The 14,964-nt window shown below is 48.6% G+C and overlaps 1 protein-coding gene across 4 annotated transcripts in view; it reads left to right on the plus strand.

The window, feature by feature from the left end:
* TSPAN7 (tetraspanin 7) overlaps window positions 1-14,964 on the plus strand; it is a 124,768-nt gene that overhangs the window by 87,502 nt on the left and 22,302 nt on the right. For all 4 annotated transcript variants that reach the window (XM_027054147.2, XM_053202238.1, XM_027054148.2 and 1 more), the window contains exon 2: window positions 13,062-13,250. In XM_027054147.2, the coding sequence (XP_026909948.1) occupies window positions 13,062-13,250 (189 nt within the window). The remainder of the gene's footprint in view (window positions 1-13,061; window positions 13,251-14,964) is intronic.

Below are 14,964 nucleotides of genomic sequence, written 5' to 3' on the forward strand. Positions count from 1 at the left end.
GGTATTTCTGTTGGTCTTCATGTGACAAAATTATGTGACCTATCACTTCTTCTTTGGAGATCAAAAGAAAATACAACTTGGAGTCTGGGAAAATGGTTTCCCTGGTGCCTGTGTTGCTAACGCTCCTATTCATTCATGTATGAAAATCCAGGGAGATAATTGTCTGGGAAACACACAAAGCTTCCGGGACAATAGTCGGGATCAGAATGACTTTTCAGGCAATTCTGCCTTTCCTGCTGGCTTCCCATCCATAGGACTTCTGTCCCATGGTTGCCTCTGGAGATTCTGTGGGAGTACCCAGAAAGCTGTTTACCTTCTGTTGTCACACTTCCCAGGGCGACCCACTCCATTTTGGGCAATGCCTATTATTAGAAAGTTCTTCCCTGTATTGAGACAAAAATCTGCTCCTCTATAACTTTCCCCAATACTGGCTTAAATATAGACTTCTGAGGACTGACCTAGAAACACAGGCACCACATCGAACACTGCTTGCAAAACAAATGCATTCAGAGCTCCAAACAAGTAATGTATAAATAATCTTCTGGGGCACGACCCCATTCATAAGTTGGCGCATGCCCAGTAGTGGACACGGCAGGCGTGCGCCAGGAAAGGAGAAGGGAGAAGACCGACGCTCGCAGGGTCAGTGTGTAGAGCCCATCTGTTCACACCCCTGCCTTTCCCCACGTTTCCTGGATGCTGACAACTAGAAACTGCTTTAAAAACGCGTGGAGATTGGTCCAGAATGCTGCTTTCCTTACCATTCACCTTAAGAAGCTCCTGGGGGTGTACAGAAAGCTGGGCTTCTCTCTACATCACTCCCCTTCCTGGACCTCAGCCCTGGGAGCTCACTGGTTCTGCTCACGCTGCCACGGGATGCGGGGAGTCATGAGGGTGGGGGGAGCTGCCTTCCAGTCGCACAGACAGCAGTCTAACTCTGGGCTGTACCCCTTCTTAGCTCTGCGACTCCGAGCAAGTAGCCAAACCTCTCAGAGCCTCGGTTTTTAGAGCCTGTTTTTCATCTGCAAAACAGAGATCAAGAGTAAATATGATGAAGCATGAAAGGAGCATGCCGTTTATCACAGGCATGTACACAGGGGACTGATTCCGGTCCGTGCTCTTGGTTTGTGAAGGACGGATCACCTCCCCCTTCCAGGCTGTGGGGCAGGCAGATACGTCACCAGCCGCCTCAGCTGGCAACTCAGCCCACCGCTTTGGGTCCGCACTACTTTGAAAGTCACTGGCTCGGACTTCCACAGCCTCAGAGTGGGTTGCCCTCATATATATATTTCAGCCACAGCTTCTTGGTGTTTGGGTTTCCCCCCTCCCCCGCCCCAGGGTAAAACCCAGAACACTTTAGTTTCCTAAACTTGTCCCAGAACGTGCTACAGTTTTCTGTTTGCATCTTTGATTCTTCAGATTGGCGGTCCTCGCGTAGATCTGTGTGTGAAGTGTGTGATATTTAACACTTCCGGCTCATCCCAGCATACACATCAGGATATTTAGTCCCCATCCTGGTTCGTTTAAAGTATCAAGCTGTAGCTTGGAGCAGAACGTGTTTCCGTTTCTATAGATTTGCGTGCTTGAGAGAGGAGAAATAATGGGATAGCCTTTTAAAATAAATCAGTTAGTGACTAGGCCTGCAGGTTTTTTTTTTTTTGTTTTTTGTTCTTTGTTTTTTTAATTCTGGCCGCCAGATTCTCAGGGTTGAGAACCAACCTGGCATTGTTGCCAGCATGGATGACACTGGCTTCTGGGCTTTTCTTACAGAGGAGTTAGGGGCACAGGTCAGCTACTTAAGAGGATGTTAAGAGAAGGCAGTGGTTGCGGGCCAGGGCTTTGAGTGCCTATTCTGCCACTTAGTGGGGATGACCTCAGGCAAGGTTTATAGGATTATTACGAGATTGAGCTGGACAGAGCATTAAAGCACTTAGCAGCGTGCCCGGCACACAGTAAGCTCCTCCACCAACCGCCCCCCCCCCCCCCGCCCCCCCCCCCCCGCCGCCCCTCACTGTTGTACATTTTTTGAGAGACAATGCGTGCTGGTATAAGCACTGCTCATTCTCTTGACTCCTAACCATCAATTATTGACCTCATGGAGTTATAGGATGTTAGAGCCTCGAATTACATTTCCATTAGTGGATCAGACCTAGCCATGCCCGGGCTCTCTCATTTAGTCCCCCTTGTGGTCACAAGCAGACGTTTGTGAAGCGGTGTGCTGGATCAGAAACGAATTGGCCAAGGAACGGGGTTTTATCTGAGTAAAGCTGCCTGGACCCTGAGAGTCAAGTCCACTATTTGGTTTCTTTAGTGCAATGTCAGTGACCATAGGTCTTCTGTCCTTTTGTCCTCCAAAGCTCACACTGGCCTACCAGCCTGTCATCTTGTAGTCAATCACTTAACACATATTTACCGAGCACCTACTATGGGGAGGCATTTGTCTTGGCTTTGGGGATACATCAATGAAACAGGCAAAATTCCCCACCCTCATGGAGCTTAAATTCATTTGGGGAGACAGACCAAGAGAGTAAATCAAATAGCATTTGGAGATGGTAAGTGTGCTGGAGAAAAATAAAGGATGAAAGGGCATAAGGAATGCCAGAGAGGCAGGGTTCTAGTTTTAAATCGTGTCGTGAGGGGAAGGGCTCGTTCTCACTCAGAAATGAGAGATCTCTGAAGTCCAGGCAGAGGAAAGAGCAAGTGCAAAGTCCCTGAGGCAGGAAGCAGGCCAAGAGTATTCTGGAGGAGCAAAAAGGCCCAGGAGGGCTAGAGCCGAGTAAGCACGGAGAGAGCCACTGGAGGTCCCATCAGAGGAACCAGGGAAGGGTGCACCGGCTCCCGCTCTGCAAAGTGGGATGTGTGGAAGGTTTTGAGCAAAGGGCAAGGGTAGAGACAGGGAGAGATGCCAGGGGTGGTGGCTGGGCCCAAGTGGCAGTGGTAGACATGGCAAAGTATCCTCTTTGTGCGTTTCTGGAATGACTGAATTATTTTTCTTTTTTTGCCAAGAACATGTGTTACCTAAAGTTAATTCCTGCGATACCCTGTCAATATCAGACATCTGAATAGTGCCCATGTCTCTTATTTGGTGGCAGTGTCACATATGCGTGCGATGTGGATATTTGAATATTGAGAGGAAGGTTAAATAAGTCACTAATAGAGATGAGTTTTTGTCTTCCCTTGAATCATCTCAGGGGAAAGTTCGGACCACCGAAAGACCACCACCACCTTACCATTTGCGTAAGAATCTTGTTATTGAACAGGTGGTTCTACTCATTTAAAAATGGGCCCTCTTCTGGCATTACGTCTCATCAGTGCCAAGTTCATCTGAAAAGAGGCAGGAGCTCGCCTAGCCCCTCAGCCCCCATTAACACAAAGCCAGATCGAGCACAGGCCTTCAGGGATTGCCTTGCTGTCTACATTCTCGCTTCTTGTTTGCTTTAGATGTGTATATATACATGTAGGATTGTTGGGGGTTTTTTGGTATTTTGAAGATGATATGTAAAAATTTTGCAAAGAAAATTTTCCCTTTTGCGCATAATGGAACTCCAGGAAAGCAAAACCTGTTCAACAACATAATCATGAGGGAGACCTGTGCTGTTCAGCCACAGATTGGCATTTAGAGTCATACGTATGGAGTTGCTGATAGGAGTAGTTTATCCACATTCGTTCCCACCCAGCAACTCCCAAGGACATGGCCACTGGAAGGGAGCTCAATTTGAAGACGAGATCACCACAAGATTCAGTCCGCATTTATTGATCTCCCGCTGGGTGTTCACTGTGGGCACAGTGACTGGCTTTCAAATTAAAAAAACAATGGGAATCATCCTCAGACAAGCAGCGATTCTATTAAATGGGCATTAGGACAGAATGTCTGAACGACCTGTTGTCTTGTAAGATCAGACCCAGGTTGTGTGTGGGTGAGGCTCCGGTGGGTACAGAGGAGGTAACTGACCTTATTTCCTCCCACAAGACTCTGCAAATCATAATATATACACAATTAACAACACAAGATAGGATAAATGTGCAGTCAGCAGAAACTTTCTGTCAACGGGTATTAATAATATAGTTGCAGCTCTTGTTTGTAAGCTTACACTGACATGATCTTTTTTTTTTAATACCTCTTCTTATTAGTGTGGAATTTGATCCATCTTTTCACGGCACTGGTCCGCTCGTAGGTCACCTGAGGAAAGGAAGCACAGCACTTCTGCGGTTGCTCAGCCACCTGCTCACGACACTAAGGCTGTTTGTTGGTGTCCCTGGTGCTCACCTGCCTCTGTGTGTGTGTGTGTGTGTGTGTGTGTGTGTGTGTGTGTGTGTGTCAACTAGGCCAACAGATTTTAAATCTGAGCGAGATCAACTTGGGGGTTCTGTGGAGGGGGTGTGGCACAGAGGGAATCCCCCAGACATTAAGCTTCTGTCACTTTAGCCACTGCAGCTGCTCCTGATTCCTAAGTACACAAATCTCCTCCTAAGTGGCTTCGCTGCCCCAATTCTTAATAGGCACTCACCTATATGCCATCTATTTATATATCTGGGTCATCCGTGCAACCAGAGGTGTGAGCTACGCCCAGACAGACTTAACCTCTGCTTTGTTCACTCGCTTCTCTTACATGCTCCTAGAGGCTTGAAGTTGGAGGAGGACACTCCCTGTTGGCGTAAATCAAACACCCAAGTCCAGTGGTCACCATTTTCAGGGAGAACTCGACAATACTTACCAACGGGGAAAAAAAATGCCAAGAAGCTCAGAATAAGCTGCCCTTAAAATTTCTCCCTGATACAATGGAATGTTTCTCAACGTGCTAATAAGCATGAAGCGAAATTCTTTTTGGCTTCTGGGGCCTGCCTTTGTGGATTTGTTTTTTGTTTTGTTCTGGTTTGGTTGTTTATTTGTTTGTTGTTTGAGAGGGAGCAGACCTAAAGTCCAGAACCTTTTAGGCTGCCCATTCTTTCTCATTTCCTAGTAGGATATACAGGGTCCCTAATAACATGTTGGGACATTTCCTACGACCCTTTGTTGAATAGTGGAATTAATATAAGGTGGAACCGGTTGGGCTCATTCGAAAGGGGTCTAGTAATTGAAGTAGTAAAACGCTGTGTGAGTGAAGTGGTCTTTACTATGATTTTAGCAGCTGTGTCACCTTGACTTCCTGTGATCGGCCTACCTCCACCATGTCTCCACCACGTCCGGACCCAGTTTTTAATTCAGGAAGGACTGCCAACAGTGATCCATTTCCGCCGCTTCCTGGGCCCCTAGGACATTAGAGATTGTCCAGTGTCCAGCCAGCCACCTGCTTGGGGGCCCCTCCCCAGCTAGACTCCCACAGGCTGAGTACAAAGCTCGGCCAGCACAGGCCCCGGGTGAACGCTGTTGATGAGCGTGGTCTGCACCCTAGCTAGTGGCGGGGCCTGCTCTTGGCCCCTCTGAGGGACGCTGGGCACCTCAAAGAAGCACGTAAAACTTTCACACTGGAAGGGCTCCTGTAGGTGTTCCTGAGGCCAGTCCCGTCATTTCACAGAGAAAGAACGAAGGCACAGATCTGCGATGGGCGTGAACCGGTGGTTGCATATTTAAGGCCTCCGGGAGGACAGGAAGCATCGTTTGATGGAATTAAAGCATTCCTGGAGCTGTTTCCTATGACACGATCAGCCGCTTCACTATGTAAGCGTAAGTGAAGAAAGGCCTGTGGTGAGCCCACAGCCAGAGCTGGAATTCCTGACTTTTCATAGGGCTGTTCAAACCCCTTTTCATATTTTCCGAAGCATCTATGTAGGATCCGTTAGACAGTGTGCGCATCAGACCCTGGCTGCTCAGTGACAAGATCCAAGCAGAAGCCAGAGTTTGTGACAAGTCACTGTGCGCTCGTGACCTAACTCCTGGAATTTGAATTCTAGGAATCGGCTACAGGACGACACAATATTGAAATATAAAATGCAATTGTAGTGGGCTTTCCCCGGTATACAAGACTACCGTGCCTGCCCGTTGGCGTACTCGGGGCCCGTGAACTGTGCTGGCCTTTTGTTTCCCAGAAGTGTTTAGAGAAGGAAGAAGTCCCTTTCTTCGAGTCTCCCACTTCTCGTGTTGGAAGCCCCCTTCACAGACTTGTCCATTCGGTTCTGCATCTCCTCCCTCTTCCCCAAATTCCGGCACCAGTTCCCCACATTCTAGTGATGGCGTCCTTCCCACCATCCTCTGCTTCTGTTTCCTAAGACACAACGGTCCCTCAGCTGTCACTTCCGGCCTCAGCCCTGACTTGCCTCTGCGACTCTCTCTCAGACTGCAGTCGCACATCCACGGGTGCCTTCTGAATATTCCCTGCGGGGCCTTTGGTCACCTCAAATCCAGTAGAAAACAGGGCCAGGACCGGATGGTCTCTGAGTTTCCTATTGGTTCTCAAACCCAGGTTTAACAAACCCGTGTTTAAGATCATCTCAGTTCTCTCCCTTTCCTCAAACTTCCCCATCCGCTTTTAATGATCGCACTAATCTCCCCACTATGTAAGTTGTATAATGTGTGCTCTCTTCCACATATACTGTAGCCACAAAAGCCAGGGAGCAAAAGGGTTGAATTGGCTGACATACTCGCTGAGAGAGGAGCAGCTCAGAGCATATGTCTTCACTGCTCTCAGGATGACACGGGCATCTTCATATAAAAAGTAAGGCTTGTTGTCATGCTAGTGACCCGTATACATTTTTGAGCGTCTCTTTAAAACTGCGATGCATGACCCCCTGGGCAGCTTTTTCTTTCCTTGTCTTCCCCGGCAACCAGTTGTCACCTCGGAGAGCTGGCGGAACAGTAGGCGTGGAGTCCACAGATGAGCCGACTTTCCTACTCTCACTGCTGATGGTTTGTCAGTCACGGGGAGGACCTAATAAACTCTCTTGTGTTCCTTTGCCCAATGGGCACGTCCCTAAATAGATTTCAGAGTGAATAAGCACGACGACGTGGAGATTCTGATTTGGTGCATCACAACGTTAGAGCTGCAGGGAAGCACTGGACATCAGGCCTCTCCACCTCCTGATCTTACTGAAGAGGGGACGGAGGCCCAGGAAGGTTAGGTGAACCGCCCAAAGTCACATAGCTGATTTGTGACAAACGGCGGCCCCAGCCCTGGTATCCTGACTCCCAGCCCACAGCTCTTTCCTTCAGCTGCCTTTTAAACATACCGGCTCCCCTGCGGCCCCTCATCTGGACAGGGCTCTCCAGCCCCCTGGAAAAACCCAATAAATTCCGCCTCCTGGTCCAAAACAGTGTTTTCAAAAATACTCTGTTATACAATGTTAAGTTGTAAATGTGATGGATCCGCACCCTTACTACTTCAAGTTTAAAGAGAAAACCACGACGTGGTGGAAACTGCTGATTTGTCTGCCTTCCTGTGTGTTTTATCCACATGCACAAAATCAGGTCAGAACACCTTCCAAGCCGTGCAGAGATGCCCTCCCCCGCAGCCTCCTCAGCATGACGCTTCAAGGAAGAATGGGCAGAAAGCACAGTTTGCTGGTTCCTTCTGAAAACCTAACTCCTGAGGACCCTCTATTTTCAGGATTTAATCACTGTTTTAATTCTTACTTAGTTGTATTTATTGTAATTACTGTATGTATGGAGTTTCTGTGCCATGTGGTTTTTCTGAGGTATAGAATCGTCTGGAGTGGGGGAAGAACATTTGACAATGCCTCTGCTCTGCACGGAGTCGCCAGGGGTGAATGAACCTATAGACCCCTAGGATGAGTGAACCTTGGCTTTCACCTAAAATGCTATCTAGCTGAGATTTCGGCCCACAACTTCTCCTGTGTGTTTCTTTAGGCTGGCTTTTGTTCCTGTGCTTTGTATCCCATTTGGCTTCTTAGGATGGGGTGTCTTCAGGGCGCCTGCGTGGCTCAGTCGGTTAACAAAGTCGGTCCAACTTTGGCTCAGGTCATGATCTCACGGTTCATGGAATGGAGCCCTGCCATCGGGCTGTGTGCTGCCAGCTCAGAGCCTGGAGCCTGCTTCGGATTCTGTGTCTCCCTCTCTCTGCCCCTCCCTCCATCTCTCTCTCTCTCTCTCTCTCTCTCTCTCTCTCTCTCTCTCTCTCAAAAATAAGTAAACATTAAAAAAATTTTTGTTGAAGGATGGGGTGTCTTCGAGAGAGCTTGTGCTTCTGTAAGTCAATTTTTCATTGTCTTTTCTTTAATTCCATAACACGTGGGTTCATGAGCCCCACCTACAAGAACAGATACACATTATTCCAACGGTGACACAAGCGTGTATTTAGCATCTCATACAGTTAAAGCAATAAAAAATACAGGGACTTTGCACCGTCAGACCCATAGCAGGCATAGCCTTTCATGGTAAGACAGGACCTGCTGCTGCTGCTGCTGCTGCCGCTTAGTCAGAGGGCTGTGGTCTGTGTGCAGAAGAGGCAGCGGGCCCAAGTTCAATGCCTGTGGGCGCGTGAGAAACATAGAAGCGCTGTATCTCTGGCTCCTCTCTGAGGATCAGGACGCTGCAGGGACAATTGAGAGACTTCCCTGCATTAGCTGTGTTGACCTGGCGGGAGCAAAGGACATTGCTGATCTCTGCCACTGCTACCCCAGTATCCACCTTAGGATGAAACCAAACCTCAGTAAGTCTCTTCCAGAGCGTTCTGGACACCCCGTGATATACTGGCAAACCTACCCGCAGTATCCTTTCAATGTAATTTTAAGGTAATGTGAGCCATCACATTTCCCAGTTCTGATTTACCTTTTCTACTCTACCATTATAAGTTTTTTTGGCCTCATCGCCAAGCCTAAATTAGAAGTAGTGGGGGTACATCGCCATCTGTATATCTTGAGCTGCACAGGAAGCACACAGAATATGTCGAGCCACCCCGGGATGCTAGGAATGATATGAGACTGAGCCTCAGCCCGGCTACTGCCGGCAGGCGCTGGGCCTGCCCTCCTGGCTTGTGGTTGACGTGAGGGTGTATGGGAGCTGGCGGTACCTTCCCCAGGCCACTCGTGTGGGCTCTGATCTCCAGGCTCTGATCTGTCCCCTCTTAAGCCACACCGTTGGCTCCTTGCTAATGGAGTCTTCCGAGAAAGAAACATAAATTCCTTGAGAAAGCTAAAGCAGTGACACAATGATTGGCTTAGAAAGTTCAGGTGTCTGAGGTGCCCGGACACAGAATTGCTTTGGTGAGCCCTGAGCCTCGCGTGTGCTTGTAAAGGTAAACGCAGGGGTGAGTGTGCGTGGGTGCGTGCTGACAAGAACCAAGGAGAAAATGACACAGACAACGAGGACTTTTGCATTTGACTTGTCTTTGTATGTTTCTTTTCCTGGGTAAGAAGCATTATTATAGTAGGCAAAAAGTGAAAGCACTAGATTGTGTGTTACGGAGCTTCAGCCCTTTGCCGGTAGTTTTTTCCTTCAACAGCCTGGCACTTTCGTCCACCAGCACTGCCACCAGCAAGTAGGGTTTTACTCACTGCAGGGCGCACCGCAGCCCAACCTTCTCTCCCTTGTCCATCTCATCGGTTCTTCTTTGCCCTTAGCATTATGATTTCCCCGGATCACAGCACCTGCCTGGATTGGCATTCTTACCATTTCTGAGAGTTCCTAGCAGAGATTCAGAGAGTATGGCAGGGAGATGGCTAACATGAAACTTCTTTCCCCTCCTCACATCCGCAATCGGCTGTGTATCCGTCCGTGCAGCAGACACACAGCTCCTGCCCTCGAGGGAGGTCACAGTCCTGGATGTGCACAGGAGGAGGAAAGGGCGCAGCATGACGATGGCATAAGTTGTGTGTAAGGAGGCTGGGAGGCGTGGGCACAGTACGCCGAACGAGCTTAGGATGTAGATAGGTGGTGATAGGAAGGGGGAGAATTCTAGGTAAGGGGATCATCACGAGCAAACTTTGAGAAGCAGTAAAGCACAGGAAGTACACGGAGAACAGCTCCATTTTACTGGAACTACACAGAGTGCAGAAAGACTAAGGAGGGAGATGCGGCTGCAGAGGCGGGTCCTGTTTGTGCAAAACACCTTGCGTATGTGGGGCTCGGGCTTCCAGATGCAGAGCCGGACGCTCAGGGATCTTTGAGTGTGAGAAGAGCAACATTGGAGAAGGTCTTTTCTCTCTGGGCTGTTCTTAGATTCCTACCAGAGAGGTGCTGGGTAGAGAAAGGGCTCCTTAGAGGGTGACTGACCTGGTCAAGTTCAAGATACTGGATGGCTTTTCTCCCATACAATGTGGCGCCCACAGTGTTGTGTTTCTTTGCGTCCATTGGCAGTCTTTAAGAGGTACCTCTGAGGTCTGCAAAAATAGCCTTTTAATTTTAATGTAATTTACATTTTATGAAGATTTTAATAAGTTGTTATCATAGGTTTTGCACCTTACGTGAGAGAGGTGTCCTATACAAAAGCAGTGGTTGCATTCTGAGAAAGTACTTTTTGAAAGGAGGAAAGGGATAGAAATGTTGATACCGTTAGCCTTAAAAGCCAGATTTCTGTTAACTTTGATATGCTGCATTCACTATTTGTTATGATGGTAAGTGAACTTGATGAAATGGCTGGTCCCAGAAATCTAAGCTATCAGACTCTCATGTTTGGTCACTAAAGCCATCGCACCCCAATAGCGACTGGCAGTAGGTGTGTAGAAACGAGCTGCTCAGTGCATGTCTGAAGCGTTACTGAATCTTTGGAGGCAGTCACATGAAATAGCAAGTCTGTGGATGAGACTTATATTCAGCCTGAACAGCGACTGGCTTAACTGAGTTTTTAGTTCTGTTCAGAACATTTATGCTGTGACATCTACAACATTAGGCAGATAACGGTAGAGTGGGAAGCAGAGGCAGAGATTTTTCTCTGGTTCCATTTTAAGGCCCCTCACAGTATTCACCCGATGGAGCAGCTTTGTAAGTATATGACATTCAAAGGACTCTTATGAAGAAGAGGTTCTAAGACCCAGAGAAATGAAATCTATGTGTTTGGCAATGAATATTTAGTGTTTCCTCTGTGCCTGGCGCTGTGCTAAGCATTGAGCGATAAAAGCTCAGGCACTATCTTTCGTCCCTAGTGTTCACTGAATTCTTACCCCTAATGAGCGGAGAGTTCAATTTTGATTCTGGGGGATAAAAAGCATTTTATGTTTCCATTTTATGCTTCCATGTGGCAGAAGAGGCTGTTCATGAGAGGTAGTTTCTTTAGCAGCCACCAGGTGTCAGCAAAGGACTTGAAACTCTTGACCGCGTCTGCATTCTTGGTTTTCTGAACTCCCTGAGGCCCCCATTGGAACTTTTCAAAGGCAGTAGACCTGCACTGGGCCACCTTTGCCTAAATATTAGTGTCAAATGCTTTCTCCTCAAGATTGCATCACATTTATTCACCTTTCCTTTATAAAACTAGCACTAGTCCCTCGATCTTTTTCTGATTTAAAGCTTCTAATTCGGTCTTTTCGCAGTGATGGTTCTACAGAGTAGAAGGCATTCGTGGTGGGGGTGGGGGAATATCACCAAGCTCTTGCTTTTTCCACTCATCCCTTCCACCAAATAGAAGAGAAACAGTCTGATGGTGGAGCTTGGTGGATCCAGACTGCAGAAGGAGTTTTCAGAGTGTACAGGAGAGAGGCCCAGGCATCTTCACTGGCCCTGCCATCTGGCTCCTCGTGTAGCATGTATTTGGGACAGTGTGTTGATTGACAGGGGAAACCTTGGCATGGTGGGTATTGGTTTGTATCATACGGCTTTGCTCCCGTTTCTCATCTCCTCACGCCCCCTCACTGGGATGGCCAGGCGGGACAGGAAGCAGAGGCATTTGGTATAGGACATTGGGCGATAGGGTGGGACAAAACTGGGGAAGGCTCTCCCTGGACACCCGGGCTTCTCTCAAGCTTCATGCGGTGTCAGAAGAGGTGGCCGTTAGAGGGATGTCAGTTTGAATGAGCTGCTAAGCTACTGGGAAACTGAAGGAGAGACCAGCTGGGGAGATAGAGACAGAAAGTCAAGTGCTGGCTTTAGCCACTGATGCTGCTGGGTTGTGTGGCCTGCAGGGGAGGGAGAGTAAGGCATAGCATGTAGCCCCAAGTCTACCCCCTGAAGTAAGGGCCCGATTGATGCAAGGTTCTGCAGTTTAGACATGCTGTGGGGATTTCCTTTGGACCGATCAGCGGGATTTGCCAAATCGCATTACAGCTAATTCCAGGAACTACTCAGATGCTTCTGTTGTTTTGTATTGACTAAAGCACTGTAAATAAGGAAGTGTATCCATAGGGATTCAAAAGTATTTTGAATGTTTTGCTTTTGTAGAGATCTTTGCTATAATAGTGAAAGAAAATCATCTTGCTCCTTACAACATCATGCGAAATGTCCTCAAAATGTACCATATCCAGAGGAACCTGGCTAGCTCAGTCTGTAGAGTGTGTAACTCTTGATCTCAGGGTCATGAGTTCAAGTCCCACATTGGACATGAAACCTACTTTAAATTAATTAGTTAATTTTTAAAAACCGTACGAAAGCCACACATGCTATTGAAGAGTGTGGCTCGGCACTGGGCAGCGGCCCTCCCGGGGAGGGCTCTCACACCTGCATTGGCATGCAGTTTTAATTCTCTTTAATTTTTTTTACAAGTTTATTTACTTATTTTGAGAGAGGACAGGGGAGGGGCAGAGACAGAGGGGGGCAGATGATCCAAAGCGGGCTCCACGTGGACAGCAGAGAGCCAGATGTGGGGCTCGAACTCACGAACCGTGAGATCGTGACCTGAGCCGAGGTTGGACGCTTAACCAGCTGAGCCACCCAGGCGCCCCGCATGCATTTTTTTCAAAACAGTTTTAAAGACCAAGTTTCTTATTATCAGCTTGACTTCCAGTTCATGTGATAACTGCCTGTGGGTTTGTGTAAGGGACAGGTCGAATCGTATAAAACAAAAGGGTGTTTACACTGTGATGCCTTTGAGCCACCCGTCTCCCACATTTCCCACTGCTCCGGGGACTCCTGCAGCAAGCGCCACTTGCCCACGGGAACGTGAGTCTTAGCATCCAGGCCACATCGCCGCGTCGATTCCCAGCTTCACAGTTTCACGCTCCCTTCTCCTCCCTGCTCTTTTCAGATCACTGGTGTGATCCTGCTGGCTGTTGGAGTCTGGGGCAAACTCACTCTGGGCACCTACATCTCCCTGATCGCCGAGAACTCCACAAATGCCCCCTATGTGCTCATCGGGACCGGCACCACTATTGTGGTGTTTGGCCTGTTCGGATGCTTTGCGACATGCCGTGGTAGCCCGTGGATGCTGAAGCTGGTGAGTGTGTCACGACATAATACTGCTTTTTCGATTACTTTTTGAAACCACAGAAATCACACGAAAGTGACATGGCCCTTCTTGAAGCCACAGACAAGACCTTCATAGGCGTTGCCTCTAATTTTAGTCCAGACCCTTGTCTAATCCACCGTCTAATGCCCTAGAGGGCAAAACAACCCCAAACACAGCTTGGCACACACATGCAAAAAGCCAGTTCTCGTCCCTCGAAGTGGGTGGTGACAGAGCAGTGGCCAGTGGTTCCACGAAGCCATTTATATCCTCATGGCAAGACGCCTTGGGTTAGTTTTGAAGTGTTTCTCCCAAGTCTCTTCAGGTATGTGACGTGCAGCGTGGGCGGGCAGCACCCCTAACATGAGCAGCCTTTCCTCTCCAAGTTCCCACTGGAGCAATACTTCCTGCCTCCTTGAACTTGTCCGTGCTTGGCTGAGTGGGCACACTCTTCTCTGAACCTGCACACCCGAGCTCAGTGCTATGGGAGTCGAGCTAAGCCAGAGCTTCCCCACTCGACAGAGGGTTGGCGCAGGAGCAGATTTTGACTGCCAGCCCAGCGCTGGGCGCCTTTACTATAATAGGACACTCGGCGTGATGTTCCCCAAAGGGCAAGGGGCAGGCTGCTGAAAGGCTGTTACCATGATTCTTAACGTTCTGGTGCACTCATTGCCCAACTGTCTACCCCCTGCCCGTGCTCACTGCCTATGCTAATAAGAGTTCATGTTCAAGGATTTTATAGATAAAAGGTAGCAAGGGCCTCTCCTCAAAAGAACAATTTGTTTGAAGAGATTGATTTCAGATGTCTCATTTTGTGAAAGGGGAGAGTGGAGAGTCTGTCCGCGCCGTGCTGCCCATACTTCCTTGTTTAGCCCTAGATTAGAGGACATTTCATACCCTCTAGTGACAGAGATGGGTGTGATGATGACTCTCTCCAAAGGAACCACCTTCCAAACTGGCACTGATCAGTCCCTCTCTCGACAGCCTCACGGAAGTAGTGTTTGATTCAGCCACTTCTGTCCTGCAGACCACGCAGGAGGTCGATGGCCTGGCCACCACTGATTCTTCCGGGTTGGTGGAAAAGCCAGAGCGAGGCCACATTGAGGCATTTCTGCTGCTGTCACCTGCTACTCTATGCTGGCCTCCCGAGTCTACCTTCTAGTACTTCTGAGAAGCACTAGGATTTCTTTCTGTCTGGTGTAATAGTCCTCAATTCTGGATGCCTGCTTAAATCACCTGGGCCGCCTTTGAAAGACACCTTCACCAGGGTCCCACCTTCAGCCAACCGAACCAGACTCCACAGCAGCGAGGCCAACCACCACAGTCTCTAAAAGCCATTTAGGAGATTCCATCCTACAGGAAGGTTGAGAGCCTCCCGTTCAGTACAACGAGTAGCAAGGGAGGATTAACTTGAAAGGACCAGAAAAGAAAGATGGCTAGGAATTCATCCGTCCGAACAAGAAGGGAGGAGACCTGGCTTACGGCTCTAGTGGCCGAGATGTAACCTCTTTGGGCCTGTCCCCATTTGTGAAAGAACAGCATTGGACTAACTCACCAAGGTTTCTTCCTGAGTGAAGGGAGATAGGAGAGGGGACACAACAATGGAACAGTTCTCTCTGGACTCTGCTGAAGGTGGTTTCAAACCACTCTGCCATGTTCTCCTAACACATGCGAGCTCACTAGCAGGTGAGCCTTTGGAGAGAAC

The sequence above is a fragment of the Acinonyx jubatus genome, chromosome X (assembly GCF_027475565.1).
Source record: "Acinonyx jubatus isolate Ajub_Pintada_27869175 chromosome X, VMU_Ajub_asm_v1.0, whole genome shotgun sequence".
Classification (NCBI taxonomy): Eukaryota; Metazoa; Chordata; class Mammalia; order Carnivora; family Felidae; genus Acinonyx; species Acinonyx jubatus.